The 17,270-nt window shown below is 41.7% G+C and overlaps 2 protein-coding genes across 8 annotated transcripts in view; both read left to right on the top strand.

Annotated features, from left to right (window-relative positions):
• Nucleotides 1–1,162: 1,162 nt before the first annotated feature.
• On the top strand, nucleotides 1,163–11,494 carry LOC131100911 (uncharacterized). 5 transcript variants are annotated; one of them, XM_058046173.1, is made up of 20 exons: nucleotides 1,170–2,514; nucleotides 2,588–2,746; nucleotides 3,068–3,186; nucleotides 3,256–3,427; nucleotides 3,799–3,911; nucleotides 3,993–4,101; nucleotides 4,906–5,073; nucleotides 5,158–5,270; nucleotides 5,652–5,898; nucleotides 6,108–6,235; nucleotides 6,329–6,425; nucleotides 6,520–6,642; nucleotides 6,944–7,116; nucleotides 7,222–7,319; nucleotides 7,824–7,951; nucleotides 8,073–8,253; nucleotides 8,373–8,517; nucleotides 10,188–10,264; nucleotides 10,437–10,469; nucleotides 10,550–11,494. In XM_058046173.1, the coding sequence occupies exons 1-18, from the start codon at nucleotides 2,133–2,135 to the stop codon at nucleotides 10,260–10,262; spliced, it is 2,730 nt and encodes a 909-aa protein (XP_057902156.1). In that variant the 5' UTR covers nucleotides 1,170–2,132; the 3' UTR covers nucleotides 10,263–10,264; nucleotides 10,437–10,469; nucleotides 10,550–11,494. The 5 variants fall into 5 exon arrangements, 3 of the variants coding, with proteins under 3 accessions (XP_057902156.1, XP_057902155.1, XP_057902157.1); XR_009119141.1 differs by having other exon boundaries at nucleotides 1,169–2,514; nucleotides 3,993–5,073; nucleotides 10,368–10,469; XM_058046172.1 differs by having other exon boundaries at nucleotides 3,993–5,073; nucleotides 10,550–11,492.
• A 350-nt stretch (nucleotides 11,495–11,844) lies between these two features.
• LOC131100957 (RNA binding protein fox-1 homolog 2-like) overlaps nucleotides 11,845–17,270 on the top strand; it is a 38,043-nt gene continuing 32,617 nt past the window's right edge. The window contains exon 1 of one of the 3 annotated variants that reach the window (XM_058046178.1): nucleotides 11,845–13,040. In XM_058046178.1, coding sequence (XP_057902161.1) covers nucleotides 12,789–13,040 — 252 coding nt within the window. In that variant the 5' untranslated portion in view covers nucleotides 11,845–12,788. The remainder of the gene's footprint in view (nucleotides 13,041–17,270) is intronic. The other 2 variants (XM_058046177.1, XM_058046176.1) reach the window with 2 other exon arrangements.

Raw genomic sequence — 17,270 nt, 5'->3', positions numbered from 1 at the left:
AGGTGGGATGAAGATAGATGCCATAAGGTTGGATGTGGTAAACTGACCAGTCCACACGCTTTTTTGCTTTAGTCTACCACGCAGAAAACATGATAAAAAGAATGAATCATCCACAAGTGTGTGTTGAGATATCCGTTAATTCCAGTCTGATGTTGGCATCCTAGCGTTGAATTTGAGCTTTACTCTTTTTTTTGTCCACTCACGATGGCTATGATTGAAGTCTGCATATTAATTTAATTGTAAATTCATTCATTCATTCATTTTCTACAGCTTATCCTCACGAGGGTCGTGGGGGTGCTGGAGCCTATCCCAGCTGACTTCGGGCGAGAGGTGGGGCACATAGACAGACAACCATTCACACTCACATTCATACCTATATGGACAATTTGGAGTCGACAATTAACCTAGCACGTTTTTGGAATATGGGAGGAAGGCAGAGTTCCCAGAGAAAACATGCAAACATCACACAGAGATGGCTGAGGGTGGAATTGAACTTGGGTCTCCTAGCTGTGAGGCCTGCGCGCTCAGCACTCGTCTGCCGTGCAGTGCAAAAATATATACAACCAACAATAAAGCCTAATTTTCAGGGCTATCCTCAATCACAGTGACCAGATTTCACTGCTGTGCCATGCAGGGATTAGATTAAAAATAAAAATCTTCAAGATTAAACACTCTTAATGCACAAAATAATCACCAAACTTACTTATTAGTCCAAATAATGCACCAAGAGAAAATCCCAATTCCATCTCTCTATCACATGAGACTGGGAGAATAGTGCTGGTACCTCTTGTGTACCAATTGTGAGTCGGTGCTGTTTTCTATTCATGTCCCAACATGTGGGCCTTAAAAGAGAGTTCCCTATAACGACAATGTGCAGAGAGTGCTTATCGGGAACACATTACAGAGCAGCAGTTGTAACAGCTTCTTTAAAAGTTGCAAGGTCTCCTCCCTGTGTTGTGACACTGGAATTTAAAATGCAATGGCCCATTCCTGATTTGCTTAATGTGCTTTTCTTTTAGTGCCACAGCATTACACTAATAATGTCATAATGCGGTCTTGCCACAGCCAAGGTATTTTGTCCTTCCGCTTTGCTTTTGAACTGCCTTTGTGCATAACATCATACATTTGATTGATTTCCACACCCATCAAACATTTCAGCTGTGCAGAGTACATTCCAGATGAATTCCAGAGGTTCTCGCTGCCTCTGGACACTGCAGCGCATAACGGTCATCTGGAGCAGCACCACAAAAAGTCCCTCTCCAGCACATGACTTAATCATGCAGATGTCCTTAACTTTTTAAAATTTCTCCACATGACCATATAATCCTGCCATTACAGTAACTTTATTTTCATCAAAGCTAACATGGAGCCTGCAAGACCATGTTGCACTGTGAGGCTCCAGATGCATGAACAATAATATACTGTAATGCTAAATATCCATAAGAAGAACAGAGAACAGATTCAGTGTTGTCAGCTGGCATGGCATAAATATATTCTTTGTTTTTGTTGAATCCATGGTGATCCATCAGATGATGTGTGATGTTTATCACAAGGAGCACAAAGAATATATAAATATGAACTAAAGGCATTGTTTGAGCCACATGCTATTGTATGAACCTAGACTACCCAAGCAGTACTTTTTACTTTTTTACTGGAATGTAGGCTGCATGGTGAATTAGTGGTTAGCATGTAGGCCACACGGTCAGGAGATCAAGAAGATGGGTTCCATTCTCCACTTGGATATCTCTATGTGGAGTTTGCATGTTCTCCCTGCACATGCGTGGGTACTCTAGTTTTGCTATATCTATTTTATTTTAATTTGAAATGCTTCAACTTAAAAAAAAATCTGTACTTTTGTATTATTTATTTACTATTTTATTGTTTTAATATGTCATCTTTTTATTATTAAAATAAACTTTAAAATTTTAGTATGTGTATTGTGCATTTTAGAACATGTTTTGCGTTTTTGTTTAAGTTGTAAACTAAGAAAACAACCGTCAATTGATTATGATGTCATATGTAGGCGACGTTACCGACAGGCCTTCTTTACCCTGATTGGTTAATAACTCAATTAGCTTCACCTGGACCTTACACCTCCGAGCATAAGCGAGCTAAGCATCAACTACCTGGCAATGTTTTGCAACGAAAACATGAATAATTCCACTTTGTTTTTATTTATAATAGCCATTTATGCCTTCCACCTCTGCGGGTCCATGTCAACAGTGTCGCGGGGGGGCAGTAATTTCCCCCACGGAAACCAGGAGTCAGCCTCAACCGTGCGAGGACTCGTTAAACAATATACACACCGCGGCTCCCTGGATAGTCAGCTTGCCCAAGGAAGAAAACTACGCGAATCTGAAGCATCTTATGTGAAACATCTTTCAAAGTCCAGTAAGCCAGAAGATGATAAACCTGTTACCCAGAACATCGTGTCATGGAGCTGGACCAATGGTACAGTAACCACACAGCAAAGAGTGGCTCACACTAAAGATGGATTTCAAGGAGATGTCGCAGGTAAGAGCTTCCTATAATGCACAAATGCATATTCAAATGAGGTGTTTTTTGTATGATGATTGATTTGGCTTAGGATTTCATGGAGTTCATGGCAAGGCACTGGTGCCATCATCTGTCTCCTTTCCACATGTCTCTGAGTGGCTGGCAATGAACCCTGTGCTAATGTGTTATCACGATGCCATGACATTCACAGCCTACAGACAAGCATTCACACAACTCTTTGTGGACACAGGTAAATGTATTACAGTACTTAATGCTTACTCACGGCTCTTTTCACAGTCAGAATAACTGGAATGCTCAACATTTTTGTGTCTTTTATGACAACAATGCAACTATTGTCTTATACCAGGGCAGATAAAATTCTGCATCCCGAATGAAAATGAAAAATATATTAAGTGGGCACACATCACTGCCACAAATGTACAGCCAATTTGAAAAGTGACATTGTTTTCAATGTATTTATTTCATTACTGAGAGAATACTGGTTGTGTGAAATCAATTGGCGTATAACTCTCCCAGTTACCTGTTAACTATTTAACATTTCCCTTAACAGGGAGAGCTTATCCTCTCTCCCTGCTACAGTTACCTCCAAATTGTGGTTACACTGTGAGGACATCCAGCACTGACCTTCAAATGATTGTGCCGTATGATGCATGCTACATTACCCAGGAGGTATGGACACTAATTCCTCACCTCTCTCTCTGTGTCCTTGACTGAACACCATCTCGTCTATTCTCCCAGAATGGCAGTTATGTGCTTCCTATGCTTTGGTGGAACAGCCCATTGAAGCTCGTCTGTCCAGCACAGATATCTACACCTGTGTCGATGATCCCTGACATCCTCTGCTCTCCATACGGCATGGCAGTGCAGCTATACCAGCAGGAGAAGGATCTCCCAATGCTGGGAGTCCTAGGTACTATAATCTATTATACTGTCAATATTCTAACTATAATTGGGGTGTTCATATATACTCATGATATTTCAAATGCAACTATGAATAATAATACATAATACAAAATTACGTAAAATTACTGTTAATGCCAATGTGTTGTTTTGGTTGGATGAAAATTAGAAACTCCAGCCGTTATTTGCTTTTGTAAACCATGTACCAGGTGACTAAATGTAGGAGATTGGAGATAATAAATAATAGAGGTCTTAATTACTGAATTTACGGTATCACACTAGATCTATTTATAGCTGTCTGCTGCAGAAATTAATTTTCTTTCTTTCTTACAAATAAACATTGGGATACTAACATTTATGCATTTGTTTTTTGTAATGCAGTAAATGGAGTTTGGGCTCAATTTGTGTCTACCCAGTGTGCCTACCGTGTCGACTCCCAACAAGAGAATCTTATCTTCTTCGTCTCTTTCATTGCTCCTTGTATCACCATTGGAGTAAGTTATGTAGCCATAACTTTATCGAAGCAGACTACTCAGAAAACTAAATGTTTTTTTTTTGTTTGTTTGTTTTGTTAGGATAGACTGCAAGTCCAGCTTGTTTTTGATAAGCAAGAAATTATCCTCTCATGCCCTGTCCCCTCAACTGCATCTCCTTCACGTCCTGATGGTACACGGCATATACCAGGTACTGGTAGTCGTTCACCCCTGTTTCCTTCTCCTTCTCCAGTCCAGGAACCAATTGCTCCACTTCCCGATGATCTCCACACTACATACCGTGAATACCCATACACTAAATTTCCGCAGTTCTACCCTCCTAGTCCGCAGCCTGCTGGCCCAATTCCGCTCTCTCCTGGCAGTCTTCCTGGAGCCCCATCACCTCATCAAATCCCATCAAATGCTTTACCTGGTGCATTTGGAGTTTCAGTCCAGGATCAGATTGCTAATCCTGATTATCTCCACATTGTTCACTCTGGGTTTCCGTATCCTATTTTTCCTCATTTTTCTTCTCCTGGATTTCAGCCTGCCAGTCCCACTAAACCCAACTCTCCTCAAGTTCCCCGCCAACCCAAACTTCAGGATTATCTTCAGACACCTTTCTATCTAACACCTACTATAGCACCTTCCATGCATGGACAAGCTGCTCCTCCTTCCAGCCGACTTTTTCATTCACCTAAACATCCCTCTGGGCCACATCACCAACTTCCACCCAGCTCATTTGGTGTTTACCATCTTTATGCACACTTGTTCGACCCAAAAGAAGCTGACATAAGGCTGCCTCCTATGTCATACCCTAACATTATGCGTCCACCTGAAGCAACACCCACCCAAAAACCTGCCATCCCCAGATATCTTTTCCCCCAAGCCCCACTTTACTTCTTCCCGCCTCCACATTCAGAACGGCTACATCCCACCTGCCCCCCCTATGCTAACACATTTTGTGGCTACTACCAGCATCCTGATCCTTTTAGCTTCCCCTCCCATTTGTCAGTACACCCTGCTGTGCCCCAGTACCCAACCGAGTCAGCGGCAGCTACACAAGAACCTGTGCCGCCCTCCCCATCTAAACCCACTCCACCGCCCCCATCTTATCACTGTGAAGTGGGCAGTGTTGTAGTCTTTCTGCCTACTGCTCACCCACACCTTATCCAGGTGAAAGGTCAGTCACTGACTTTTATAAGCCATAATTTCTTCTAAGATGATATTTAGCACATTTTGTGGTCTTACAAAAAATATTTTACAGATCAAGAAAGATGGCAGTCCCTATCCAGTGTGTGTGGGCATAAAATACACAAGCCAACAATATCGACAGTAATACTTTATTCTCCTCTGCCTGGCTGTCACACCAAGTTACTGGTGAGATCCTGCTTGTGTGTGTCGTATGTCATATGGTCCTCAACATGACATTGAATTTCATTAAATGTATCATTCTTACAGAAACCCATTAGTTAGTTTCAGAAATTGCTTGCAACATTCATGCAAATGCAAAACGGTGCAGTGCTTATAGTTAATGGAGATGAACTTGAATATTACTGCATATACAGTATGTGGACAATGGGGACATTTATACTGTATATTATGCACCCTAAATAAAATATGTACTGCACCAAAGCACTGCATATATGTGTAGACTGCATATAAGGCTTGATTGAGATGCAACTAAACCAGCAAGAAAGAATGTTACAATATTTTCTTCTTTGTTGCCATTAGTATTTATCTCCATTTCTCTTTTGTCAGTCTCCCATGGTCATGTCCTTGTCCGTGAGGTATTTGGACTTTTCATCGAAGCATTATCTCACGATGGACCTACAATGCCCATACCAAAGTTCCACTCCCCCACCAGTTACCCCATCCACACCACCAACCCAATTCGGCAAGATTCTGATAAACCGTACAGCTCCTCTGAAGCCCAAAGTCTTCTGCTCCTCCAGACAGATGCTTGTGGAGCTTCCACCTGGTCCCATCTCTGGAATTGTTCTTAAAGGTGCGTGTGTACTTTGACCCGGGATTACACTGCATATGTATGAAATGCATATGGGAACCATCAGCTCTGCATGACTTGAACTTGTTTCAGGGGTGCCGCTGGATGGGGGAGGGGAAAAGGAGTGTTTTTGACTGGAAGAAAAAACTAGTATGAAGTCAGTGTGAAACTATTTATAAATGTGCCATGGTTCCTTCCTTCATTTTTTTCAGATGCACAAGGGAAGGAGACAAGTGTCCAGGATGTTCCACAACACTGTGGGTATTCTGCTAACATGGGAAAAGATGGCAAAATCCATTTGAGACTTCAGTTACATACAAGCTGTCAAATGAGTGTGCAGGCAAGTATTGTTTTGGGTTTTATACTGAGCATACAACCTTTTTACATTGTAGTGTAATTAACAGTTAACTTGTGTGCAAATTTTCTGTCAAAGGATAATATGTACATCATCACCGTTGCCTATATGACTCAAAGTAGAAAAACCGGGGCTCAGTTTTACTGTCCAGTTTCCAACTCTTTAGCTGGACAAGGTACTTTTGTATTTCTCTGAAAGGCTATTCCATGCCATTTACAATTATTTAAACTGTGTGGCTGACATTTGTCATGCTGTCCTCTTTTTGTTAGAGTGTAGCCTTCCCAGCGAACAACGTCTCCCCTGTGGCCAAGGCCCTATATCTCAGCCATCATGCCTCTCCATGGGCTGCTGCTTCAGCAAGAACCCCCCTGTCTGCTATTACCCCATAGATGGTGAGCTACAGTCTAACAGCGTTTTCACACCCCACAGTGGAGAACATGTGACTCTTTAGCAACAGAAACGTAAGCACAACAGCTGCTGGATGCATAGAGGCAGTTCAGAGTGACGCAGTATGATTCAAAATGGCAGCCCACAGCGTGAAAAGGGTGTAACGTTGGGTCTATATCAATTGCCTCTCAATTTGTGACATTTTGTTCAGCTGCTATTTACTGCTGTATATGGTGTGCAAAGCTCATGGTCCATGCATGTTCTGAGTGTATATACTGTATGCGTGTGATTGTGCTTCTCTTTCAGAGTGCACAATTGACCGCCACTTTGTCTTCTCTGTTCCTGCATCACTCACGGAGCCACCCCTGTCCCCGTCCCTCTTGGTGGTTGCCAACAACTCCACCTGTAAACCAGTAAAAGCTACTTCCGAATATGCCTTGTTCAAACTCCCCATGGATGGCTGCGGGGCTCGCAGAATGGTGACTTTTAACAAACGGAACACCTTCTACTGACTAAAATGTTCAATAGGAACAGGCTCTTTTGAATTCAGATTTTTCAACCGTCTCTTTTCTCTGCCCTAACAGGAAATGGGGAAATCTTTGATATATATGGTGGAAGTTGTCAACATGGTTCAGACGATCAGCCTTAATTATGGCACCATCACTAGAGATTCTCCTGTTAGGTCAGACAATTTTTTTGTCATCACGACCGAGCAATACTACTTTGCTTTTATTTGGAAATTTTTCTGATTTATTGTAAAAATAAATCATAAAGCCAAGAGACAAAACTCACCTGGCTTCTTCAGTTGACAAGTAGATCTCTTGTATGTATCAGAAAAAGTAGACTCTCCAAAAAGTAGCCGCCAAAGTTAAAATTGAATATTTCATGAAATGTCTATATTTACATACTGTATGTTGGTATGGACATCAACTTTCAATCCATACCGAAATTTATTGCGTAATTGCATGCATGGGTGAACACAGGCCCGTTTTCCGGAAGATGATGTCCACACCAACATGCAAATGAAGGAAATTTTATGAAAATATTCCTCTAACTTCTGTGGCTTCTTTTTGGAGAGTCTACTTTTTTGATACAGCCTGTAGTAATCATCTCCAATTGCTCTGACAGCCAATTTGTTTAAAGGTGATTGACTGATACATGCTCCTGTGCCTTTACTCATTGGCAGGTTGCTGGTGGAGTGCAGGTATGTACCAGGTAGTGTCCGAACTGTGAGCTACTTGGTAAAAACTCCCACTCTTGGGCCGACCGTCCAGACTCAAGGGGTATTTGGTGTGCAACTCAGACTTGCCAAAGGTAGCCAGAGAGCATTTATCACATTTGATAACTGGGGAAGATTATGAAAGATAGCAGAATCAAGGTGATTTACGTATTACCTCACACTGTGCCAATACCACCGCCTTTCATCATCTCGCAGATGCTCAGTACACCAGCTACTACCCACAGTATCACCAGCCCCTGCAGATGCTACTGGGGAAACCCCTCTACCTGGAAGTGCGGATGCTTAACGCCCCGGATCCCAGTTTGGTGCTGCTGGTGCACTACTGTGTGGCTTACCCACGCTCTGGAAAAGCTGTGTGGGTGCTGCTTTACAACGGGTATGTTTGAGTGGCTCTATGTGAGGATTGCTTTGGATGGAACAAAAATCCTGCTGACAAATGTCTTGGGGAGCTGGTAAACAGCTACTTATGTGCCGTATCATCTTTTTTTTCCCAAGATGCCCCAACCCGTTGGACCCAGCCACTCAGCATGTTGTGCTGTCTCATCCTCAACCACCATCCCCTCAGGGTCAAACCCGTCGCTTCACGATGAGCACCTTTCAGTTCCTTCCTGATGATGAGATTAAGGATCCAGATGAGGAGGTAATCATAAACAGTGACCCCTGTGTTCTACACATTCACATGTCCTGACAAATCTATTGATTCGCCTCATTGATCTTTAGTGTCAGGATGAAATATGACATACAATATTGGGTCCATGAGAATGTCACGAGAGTTTAACATTAACTTTAAGAAAATGGCAATGGTAAATTTGACTGTTTCATTTCAGTGATATCATCTCCATCATTGACATTTAACTGTTGTTGTTGCTGCTGTTTTTCTCTCTCTCTCTCTACTGTCACAATATACTGTCAAAATATGAGTATATATTAACTTTTTTATTTAATCGAGTCACACAACAATGCACATGCTTTTTGAAATTTTGACATTCATTTTGTCAGATGGGAAAACTCAGCCGGGTTTATATGTTTGAGGTGTGCAAGTTTGTTTTTTCGTTTTGTTGCCTTTTACGTTGCTACCACTTTCATATTAATTCAGCATCCTGGTTTGTTTGTGTTGATGGCTTCAACTTGCTTTTATTATTATTGCCACATGCTCCATGTGGCTTTGCAAGCATCTTTTATCCTTGCTTTACTTTACATTGCTTCTCACAAAGCGCCATGCTTTTGCTGCGTGTCTGTGTGTCTATGCCAGTGGTTCCACCTTCCCCTACAGAGACAAAGCAACTGTGACTGACAAGAAGTCTCACTCGGTTGGCTGTTGAATATACATACGTATGTAAGAAGCGTCAAGGTCACATGTGTCAAAGGATGACGGAGACACTGCAGGTTCTTTTTTTAACCATTTTTTCCAGCAGTTCAAATTGAAGGAGGTGTTGATCATTAAAATCAACTGCTTTGGTGACCGGCTGGAAAGAAAACCTGCAGTGTCTTGGCCGTCCATCACACAAGTTTGACACACCTAGTGTAGGTACTGAACCAATCCCCAAAGTATGGTACTCCTAAGCTAAACTTATTACGTGATATGCAAGACACCATGTCCTCCTGTGGCAAGACCAAATAGCCGTAAAAGGACCTGCACGACACTGGAATTAACTCAAAGATGATGAACAAGAAGCTTGAAGAGAAAGAGAAAATATTATTAAAAGTTATTTTTAAGTTTTAGTTATTAAGAAATGAATGAAATATAAGAACTCCATGCACGTGTTCAGCTCTTGGGGTAAGTATGATTGTGCGAAAGGTGAGGACCCACCCAGAATTACAAGGGATGAGCTAGTTAATCTCAAGGAAGCAAAGGAAAGCATTAGTAAGATGGTAGGATATCCTGTGAGCAGGACAGTACTTCACGTTTTGCATTGGGATCAAATATGTTTTTTCTGGAATTTGTTTCATATTCCGTAAAACCTAAAATTAAAACTATGGCCTTGTGTCTTTTAGAAAGGGATATACAGTAATTGCAAAATGAGCAGATGATGAAGTACTCATATTCCCCACTGTAAACATGAAAATGACACTTTAATAACTACTCTATTGAAAACAGAAAAATGACAAAGGAGAAAAACGGCATCTGGTGGGGCACAGTCTTGCATCAGTAATGAAGAGCAAATGACCAATCAGTGCAAACAAACGTACTGTATCATCTTTGTAGCAATTATGTGTACTTAAGGGTCCAATCGTGCCCTGATAACATAATGAGATCCACTGGTTATTGGACACTTCATATCACTGTCTGATTTTGGCTTGCGCTCACAGATTTACTTCATGTGTTCAACTGAAGTCTGCTCGCCGCGTGATGGCCCATGTGTCGAGGGTTGTTTTGGTCAATGATGGTGAGTAAAGTGACAATCTCTCTTGTGTGCACACATACAGCAACGCCATTAATTCTCACTGAAAATGGCAAGAGCCACCAATGCTGCTCTTCTTCTATGACAGATGGACAATGATTTAGTAATGAGAGCTTTGAATTATTTATCAAGACTGATCCATTTCCTGTTTTGACAGTTATGGAATGGGAGACTCGATTGCAACAACCTGGTAGGAAGCCTGAACATTTTCTTTTGTTAGACATTTTGATGTTTCCTTCCTGACCCTGTCTCTTCTGTTCTCTATTTTAGGCAGCAGACATTGGCCATTTAACCACCATTTAAAAAAAAGGCTCTTCAAGGCCATAGAGGGTGTATATATGTGTGTCTGTTAAGATGGCCAACACTCAGCATTGCAAGTACTCAATTTAAAATAAAGTGTGAGGCATTGTTTACACAAGCTTGCTTAAGATTTTAAGTGGCTTAATTGTTTTTTTTTAATGTGCATTAGAGATTTGCAACAAGAACTACTAGTTTTTATTTTACTGGCTTCCTCTTTGTTGGCGTTTCCATTGTGAGCGTTCTTCTGATAGGGCTCCAAATGTGTCTGGTGATAGGATGGCAGTGCAGACTGCAATTCATCCCTATTTAGTGGAACACTCATACTGTATGTGTTGGGTACATGTGCAACAAAGAATTATCGTCCTCATGTGGTCCCGCTCTAGTAGCCTTAGCACCCCTCTGTCAAGTCTAAGACATCTGTGTGCCCCATCACATAGCGCCCAGTTTTTGCTCATTATTTCTTTCACCCCACCCCTGTCTGGTGCCAGGTAAACAATGGACAATTTAAAGAGACCGCTCCACTTATTAATCGGTTCCTGTGCATTCATTGAATGCTAGCACCATTGTAGTATGTGCCTTCTGTCTTTTACATTCAAATTAAGTTAATTGAATTTACAGAAAGTGTGCAATAATTACTTAAACCAAAGTAGGCAGGTGTATAAATTTGGGCACCCTTGTTTTATTGATTTAAATACCTTTTAGAACTAATTATTGGAACACAAAATTAATTTGATAAGCACATTGACCCTTGACCTACATACACAGGTGAAGCCAATCATCTACAGAACCGTTGGATGCATAAGAGCATAATATGAGCATATGAGCATAATAGGTCCCCTTTTAAGGGATCAGCTGACCAGGTTTGGCCCACGAGTCATAGTTTGCTCACCCGTGCCTTATATATTTTAAGTTGATGAATGTGTTTCCACCTTGCTTATTAGGTGGTCTTTGAGACATATTTAACAGCATAAGTATATTTCTACACTCTTGTGTGCTACTGTACCTTTGCTGCTGTAAACCTGAAATTTCCCATTGTGGGACTAATAAAGGCATATCTTATCGCTTATCTTTAAATTCAGTTATTTAATGTTAAAAAAAGTTACTGTTACTGTTAATGCCAAAGTGGTGATTTACCAAAGCTTTTTCCGGCAGTTGTGCTGCAGGCTTGTTGGCCTTTGACCACTGGGTGTCATCCAAGCAATAAAAATACCAGTGGAACACAAGGCAAGGCTCCATGCTGCATTACTCAACACTGGGCCTAGGACCTTGGTTGTGTAAGAACTTGGGAATTATATTTTTCAACAGCCAGGACCTTTTAGGGGGGGGGACGCAAGCTCTAACGAGGTACATTATGAATCAGTAATCATGTAAAGTAAGGTAGAACGCAAGACAGCATACAGTGCGAATATTGTTGTCTTTGGACCATTACGTTCGACCCCCTCCTCCCCCCTCCGCACAAATGTATGGAGGCACTGCGGCACATTGCGCACACTTGCGGACTGCGTGGCTTTGCGTTCAAAGGGAGAGCGGAAGACAGGAAGAGGGGAAAGACTCCGCCAAGAGGGAGGGGAGGTCGGCTTCCTTTTCCTCTGAGCACACACAGCTATAGAGAACACACCGGGAGACAGAGCACACTCTTTGACTGAGGCAGGAAGAGAAGAAAAAACGCGTCCGTCGTCAAGCGTTCTTCCGTGTGTGCTTGGGGAGGACACTTGCGGACTAACATGTGGGGAAGACAGCGTTCCTGACCGGCTCCACTTGGCGTGAACCTCCGCTTGCTCTTGAGGAAAACAGAGGCGACATGTTGAGGGGGGTTTCGTCTTGAGGTTGCTGTAGGATGTTGAGGCTCGAAAACAAGCGGCCATCACTGTAGAAACGGGAAAAAAACATATTCCTTAAGGAAATTTGGGCGATCGGCAGCCATTTATTGTTAACGGTGCTGTTTTAATTGGTTTGTTATGGTGCGGAATAGCATAGGCCGCTTTCCGATGCACCATAAATAGCCAGAAGCGGACATATTTGATTATTTTACCCATACAAAGTCCCATGTATATTATTGGGGAGTCGCATTAGTTCCTAGCGTTGGAAAGGGGCTCACACAAAGGCCTGGGCTAATTTAACCGCACTTACGCTAAGCACAAAGCCTAGAAGCAAGCAAGCCCCCCCCCCCAGTTAGCTTAAAGAAGAAGACATAAGCCCGGTTTTTTAAATGTTAATGTCGACCGACGTTGCATCCATCATGCTGCCCGTGTCCCGCGGTCTCATGGAGCGGGATAGAGAGCTGGACACCCTGGTCGGGGTGCACCCAAACGCGGGGGGCGCTCCTGCAACTGTTCGGGGAATGAAGCGAGGAGACCCAGAGCCTGATGGACAGACGGCGGTGGCACTGGTCGAGTCTGTCGGGGCTGAGTGCAAACGTCCTCGCATGGACGGGACTGGAGGTATCGGCGAGATTGGACAGGTAAGGAATGTACACCAAAACGATGTAAACACAAAATATAGCTTTTTGTTTGTGCTGAATACATGAGCTGCTCCCACAAGGAAGCTAGGAACGCCTCACCTCCACGTTTGGTATATTGTAAAGGTTGAGGTGGGTCGTCTTTTTCTGCCACTGCTGTATAAACCTAATCCACCAAGTCCCTTTCTACGAAATTGGCTTCCAATCAGTATTATTTTATACTATTGCAAGGTAACGTCAACAGTCTCAAGTTTCTCAACACCGTGCAAGAAAAGAATGAACATGTGGGTAACATTTGTTTTAACGGAGGAACTGCATGTCAAATGTTTGCCTGTGTGATCGTTGAGGGGGTGGAGTGCTGGAGGGTTGGTATTTGAGTTAAACAAGAAGGAGGAGGGGGTCACTCAGTAGCCTTGATTCTCCAAAACATGCTTTGACCAACACCATTGCTCACATCAGTAAATGGCATTGACCTATTTTTTTTCTCCAATGTGATGTTTTTGTGGCTTTGTACTCTCAAATGCACAAATATGCATTTGATAGAGGAGTGCAGTAGAGAAGGAGAGAATGCTCTGCAGTCATTATGGTATATTATGTATATTGAAGTGGCCTACGAGAAGAGAGAGGGCTATTTCCCTGCCATTGGAGGCAGCTGTAATAGAGGTGAAGTGGTCTGTTTGGAAAACTAAATGGTTGATGTTCCATGCCGTCATGCTGCCAGTGAGTGCTGACAGGGAGCTTTAAATGCACTTAAAGGAGATGTGTGTGTGGGATAGAAGAGAAGCACAGATCAATAGCTGAGGCCTCTAAAATGTATTGAACGTGAGCTTGTTGGACAGTGCTGAAATGAAAGAGGGGGAGTGGGCCATAGCACCGTCTCTTTCACTCTGTTGGTGCAGGAAGAGATTTTCCCTATCACTGCCTGTAAAGAGGCTTTGTTTGCAGCTAATGGGATCAGGTCTTATACTGAAGGGGGCATTATAAACACACTGATCCCTAACATCCTTATCTAAGTCAGAGCATTAGCACTACACTCGTACTATACATATGTAAAAGTTTGATTGAAAAATCGATTAGCTCTTCAAAAGCCCTACTGGTTGTCAGTTTGCAGAATTGAAATGTAAAAGGGCTTGAACATGTCTTTCACTGCCTTCAGTCAGTGTGTGCTTGTGTATTATTTCCCATAGGAAATTGAAATAATCTGTTCCAAGTTGGAAATGTCACCAACGTCATGCCTTTATTCATTGCACAGTCGATATTAAACAATATTCTAACATTATTAACTCAGGGTGTAACGTTATGCCATAATCATGGTTTTCGGCCCTTGCCTCAGTTTGGAGACCACAGTTTGGTTAATTTTTAGTACAGCAAGGGACCAAATTTTAAAACATAAAACTGCTTAGCTTCTGTGTAAACAGCTGAACTGGTTTTGCTGGCAGGTAATTTTCCAATAAATCAATCTCTCAGTTGGACTCGCAAATATATGTAGATATGGCATACAGAAAAATGCAGTGGAGGGGAAGGGGGCTACTTTGGTAAATTTTCTAAATGAAATATGCTAAAACCTATCTAATGCATATCAAAACACTGACATCTTGTTTTGTGTTATCAGTGACACAGCAAGCAAAGCAAACTGCAGCACAAAAAGCCTTTCTTCTCCCTGTTTTGTTGCTGATATTTTGCTGAAACTTGCCCATGTTCTACTGCTAATTACGAAAGAATGGAAAAATAGAAACATGTTTTCCAATGAAAGGAGAGTCTAGTCTTTCTGTATATGGTATACACCATGTCTATATACCCCAAGAACACAATATTCTGTGTTTTGAAAAATCAGTCAAAATGATCAAAAATGGTTGGTACCGTGAGGGATGGCTCTTAGAAAAATGGCTGAGATCGAATGAGTTAATTGTTAAATGTAAACTAAATGTATGTTTGTGTAAATTAAGTAAAACTCACTCTTCCTCTAAACTGCTATTAACAAGGCTCAACACATCCCACACATAAGTCACTTATAAGTCACTGTTTCTCTTTGGATAGTGTGACTTTTGTTTTATTTACTCCATAGTCTATTTTTGTCTTACAACTTTTATACTATTTGCTATGTTATTTGGGTGTTTAATGTATAGAGAAGGCTATCTGAAAGACATAAAATAGACACAGATCACCTTCGCCATATTTTTTTTTTTTTTGCAGTTTGCTTCTGTGAAAGCAAATCACAAAAAATGCTAAAACGTCATATGTCATATGAGGAGGCTAATAATAATGATAATAATGATAATAATTGTTAAAGTGTAAACGTACGCATAAAGTGTGGATGAAAAATGTGTGCTAAAGTCTCACAATCTTAATTCTAAGCAGAATTGTGATTTGCATTTGGCAGAATCGTGCAGGCCTACTTTTGCAGTTGAAGGATATAATAATGTGCACACAAGTGCTACAGTAAACCTAAACGTATAGAAAAGCAGTAAGTGGAAAATATTACCTGTGCACACGATGATTCTCTTTTCCTCCCTGCTTTATTGGCAGCATCAAGTCAGGAGTTGAACTTTGACCTCTTTGTGAAGCCAAGACAATGGGATGTGGTAAAGAGCAATCTATTTGGCTCCCTGCAATAATGGGAACATTCCCTGCTCCTGTTTGGTTCATTAGACGTAGAGGGCTGATGTCATTGTGCTTGTGTGGGTGGCGATGCTACATCGATTCAGCGATACATTTTAGCATTCAGAAATTAACATAACCCCTCAGCTAAGCGGGAGGGGAGCAAAGCATTCGGTAGTAAGTGTTCGAATGATGGTTGTTGATTATCCTACTTCAGTCTATTTTGTTTTCTCTCTAGCAGCGTATAAGGAAATCCTTACTTTCCATATTCTTAAGGATATTTATAACACCATACTGCATCACCCCATCTTTGCTGCTAGCCAATGTTGAGATGAGGTTGTCTGTTTCAATATCCATCCAGCCTGTTGTTGAGCGTCCCATGTTTTGTTGTCACTCTGTGTAGGAATTGAAGGGCTGTCTCTCTTCCTCCCTCCCTCTCTCGTTCTCTCTCTAACCTATTAAAGTTTTGCCCTGGTTGATAACTCTGAGGACAAATGACCAGACTGGAACATAAGTGTACAAGGCTCATCCTATAGCAATTTAGCCAATGCAATAGAGTGAAATCAACGGCCTCTCGCCCAAAGATAGCTGGATAGGCTTCAGCTTATCCCAAATGGAGGGCATGGGTCTCATACCATGACTATTTTTTCTTTCCGTTGATTTCATTCTATTGGGCGGGGTACATATAGTGGTCAAATGATGTCTAAATGTTGTGAACTCCTGTTTTCATGCCATATTGAGCATAATAATGCTGCCTGCTGTAAGCCTTAGCTGCCATGTTGATCTTTAGGCCATAAACTCACTGAGAATGAATCAGCAGTGTCTCTGCTGGTTGGAGCCAAATAGTGCACTCCATTTTTGCCTCAGTTACAATAAATTCTTCACAGTCAACAGAATCATGAGTAATTAAACAACCAATAGATTATAATACCCATCCTCATTAAGTGTGATTTTTTTTTATTTCATTTTGCTGGACATCTTTTTAAAAAAAAAATATTTCTACCATGTGTTACGTCCTAATAAAAAATTTAAAAAAGAGGCCCCAGTGACCGCCAGACCACACTTTGGACACCACTGATGTAAATGAATAACCGTATTCTACAAAATACTGTTTGGTTTGTAACATTAAAGAACCAAGAACAGCTCATGGGGACGTTTCGGCAACATGTGCATCGAGGAGCACGCATGTGAGACACACCTTCTCCCTGCTTGAGGGAGGTAACGATGTCCACTAATTGAGTCTCAAGGCAGCATATCCACACATTGCTCTCGCTTGCAATCTTGCGACTTTTTGCTTACGCTTTCAGTGAACCCTAAGATTTTTTATTCTGTCCTTGTGGAGACTCTTGCCTTGTTCAAGACAGTGGCTCCAACTAGTTTTAAGTATAAAACTTTTACTGGACGTGTATATTGTATTATGCACAGGCAATTGTCACTTATATTTTGATGTGGGCCAGTTAAAAATGGATGGTGAGATGCATTTGGCTTGCGTCTCACAGTTTGGAGACCCCTGTTTGAGCATGTCTTTACTATCGGTGCTCTTGTTTGATTGCATCTGATGTCTGTACAGGTTTACATTGAATAAATCTCAAATTTGGGTGTAATTCTAGTCCCAGCATATCAATATCAGACATT

The sequence above is a fragment of the Doryrhamphus excisus genome, chromosome 1 (assembly GCF_030265055.1).
Source record: "Doryrhamphus excisus isolate RoL2022-K1 chromosome 1, RoL_Dexc_1.0, whole genome shotgun sequence".
NCBI lineage: Eukaryota > Metazoa > Chordata > Actinopteri > Syngnathiformes > Syngnathidae > Doryrhamphus > Doryrhamphus excisus.
This window is presented reverse-complemented; position numbering and strand designations above follow the sequence as displayed.

Excerpts from the sequence above, each read along its gene's own strand:
- LOC131100911 (XM_058046172.1), top strand. The coding sequence starts at position 2,133 with ATGTTTTGCAACGAAAACATGAATAATTCCACTTTGTTTTTATTTATA. Across the intron at positions 3,912-3,992 it reads CTCCTTGTATCACCATTGGA|GATAGACTGCAAGTCCAGCT; the intron begins GTAAGTTATGTA and ends TTGTTTTGTTAG. Across the intron at positions 5,271-5,651 it reads GCTGTCACACCAAGTTACTG|TCTCCCATGGTCATGTCCTT; the intron begins GTGAGATCCTGC and ends CTCTTTTGTCAG.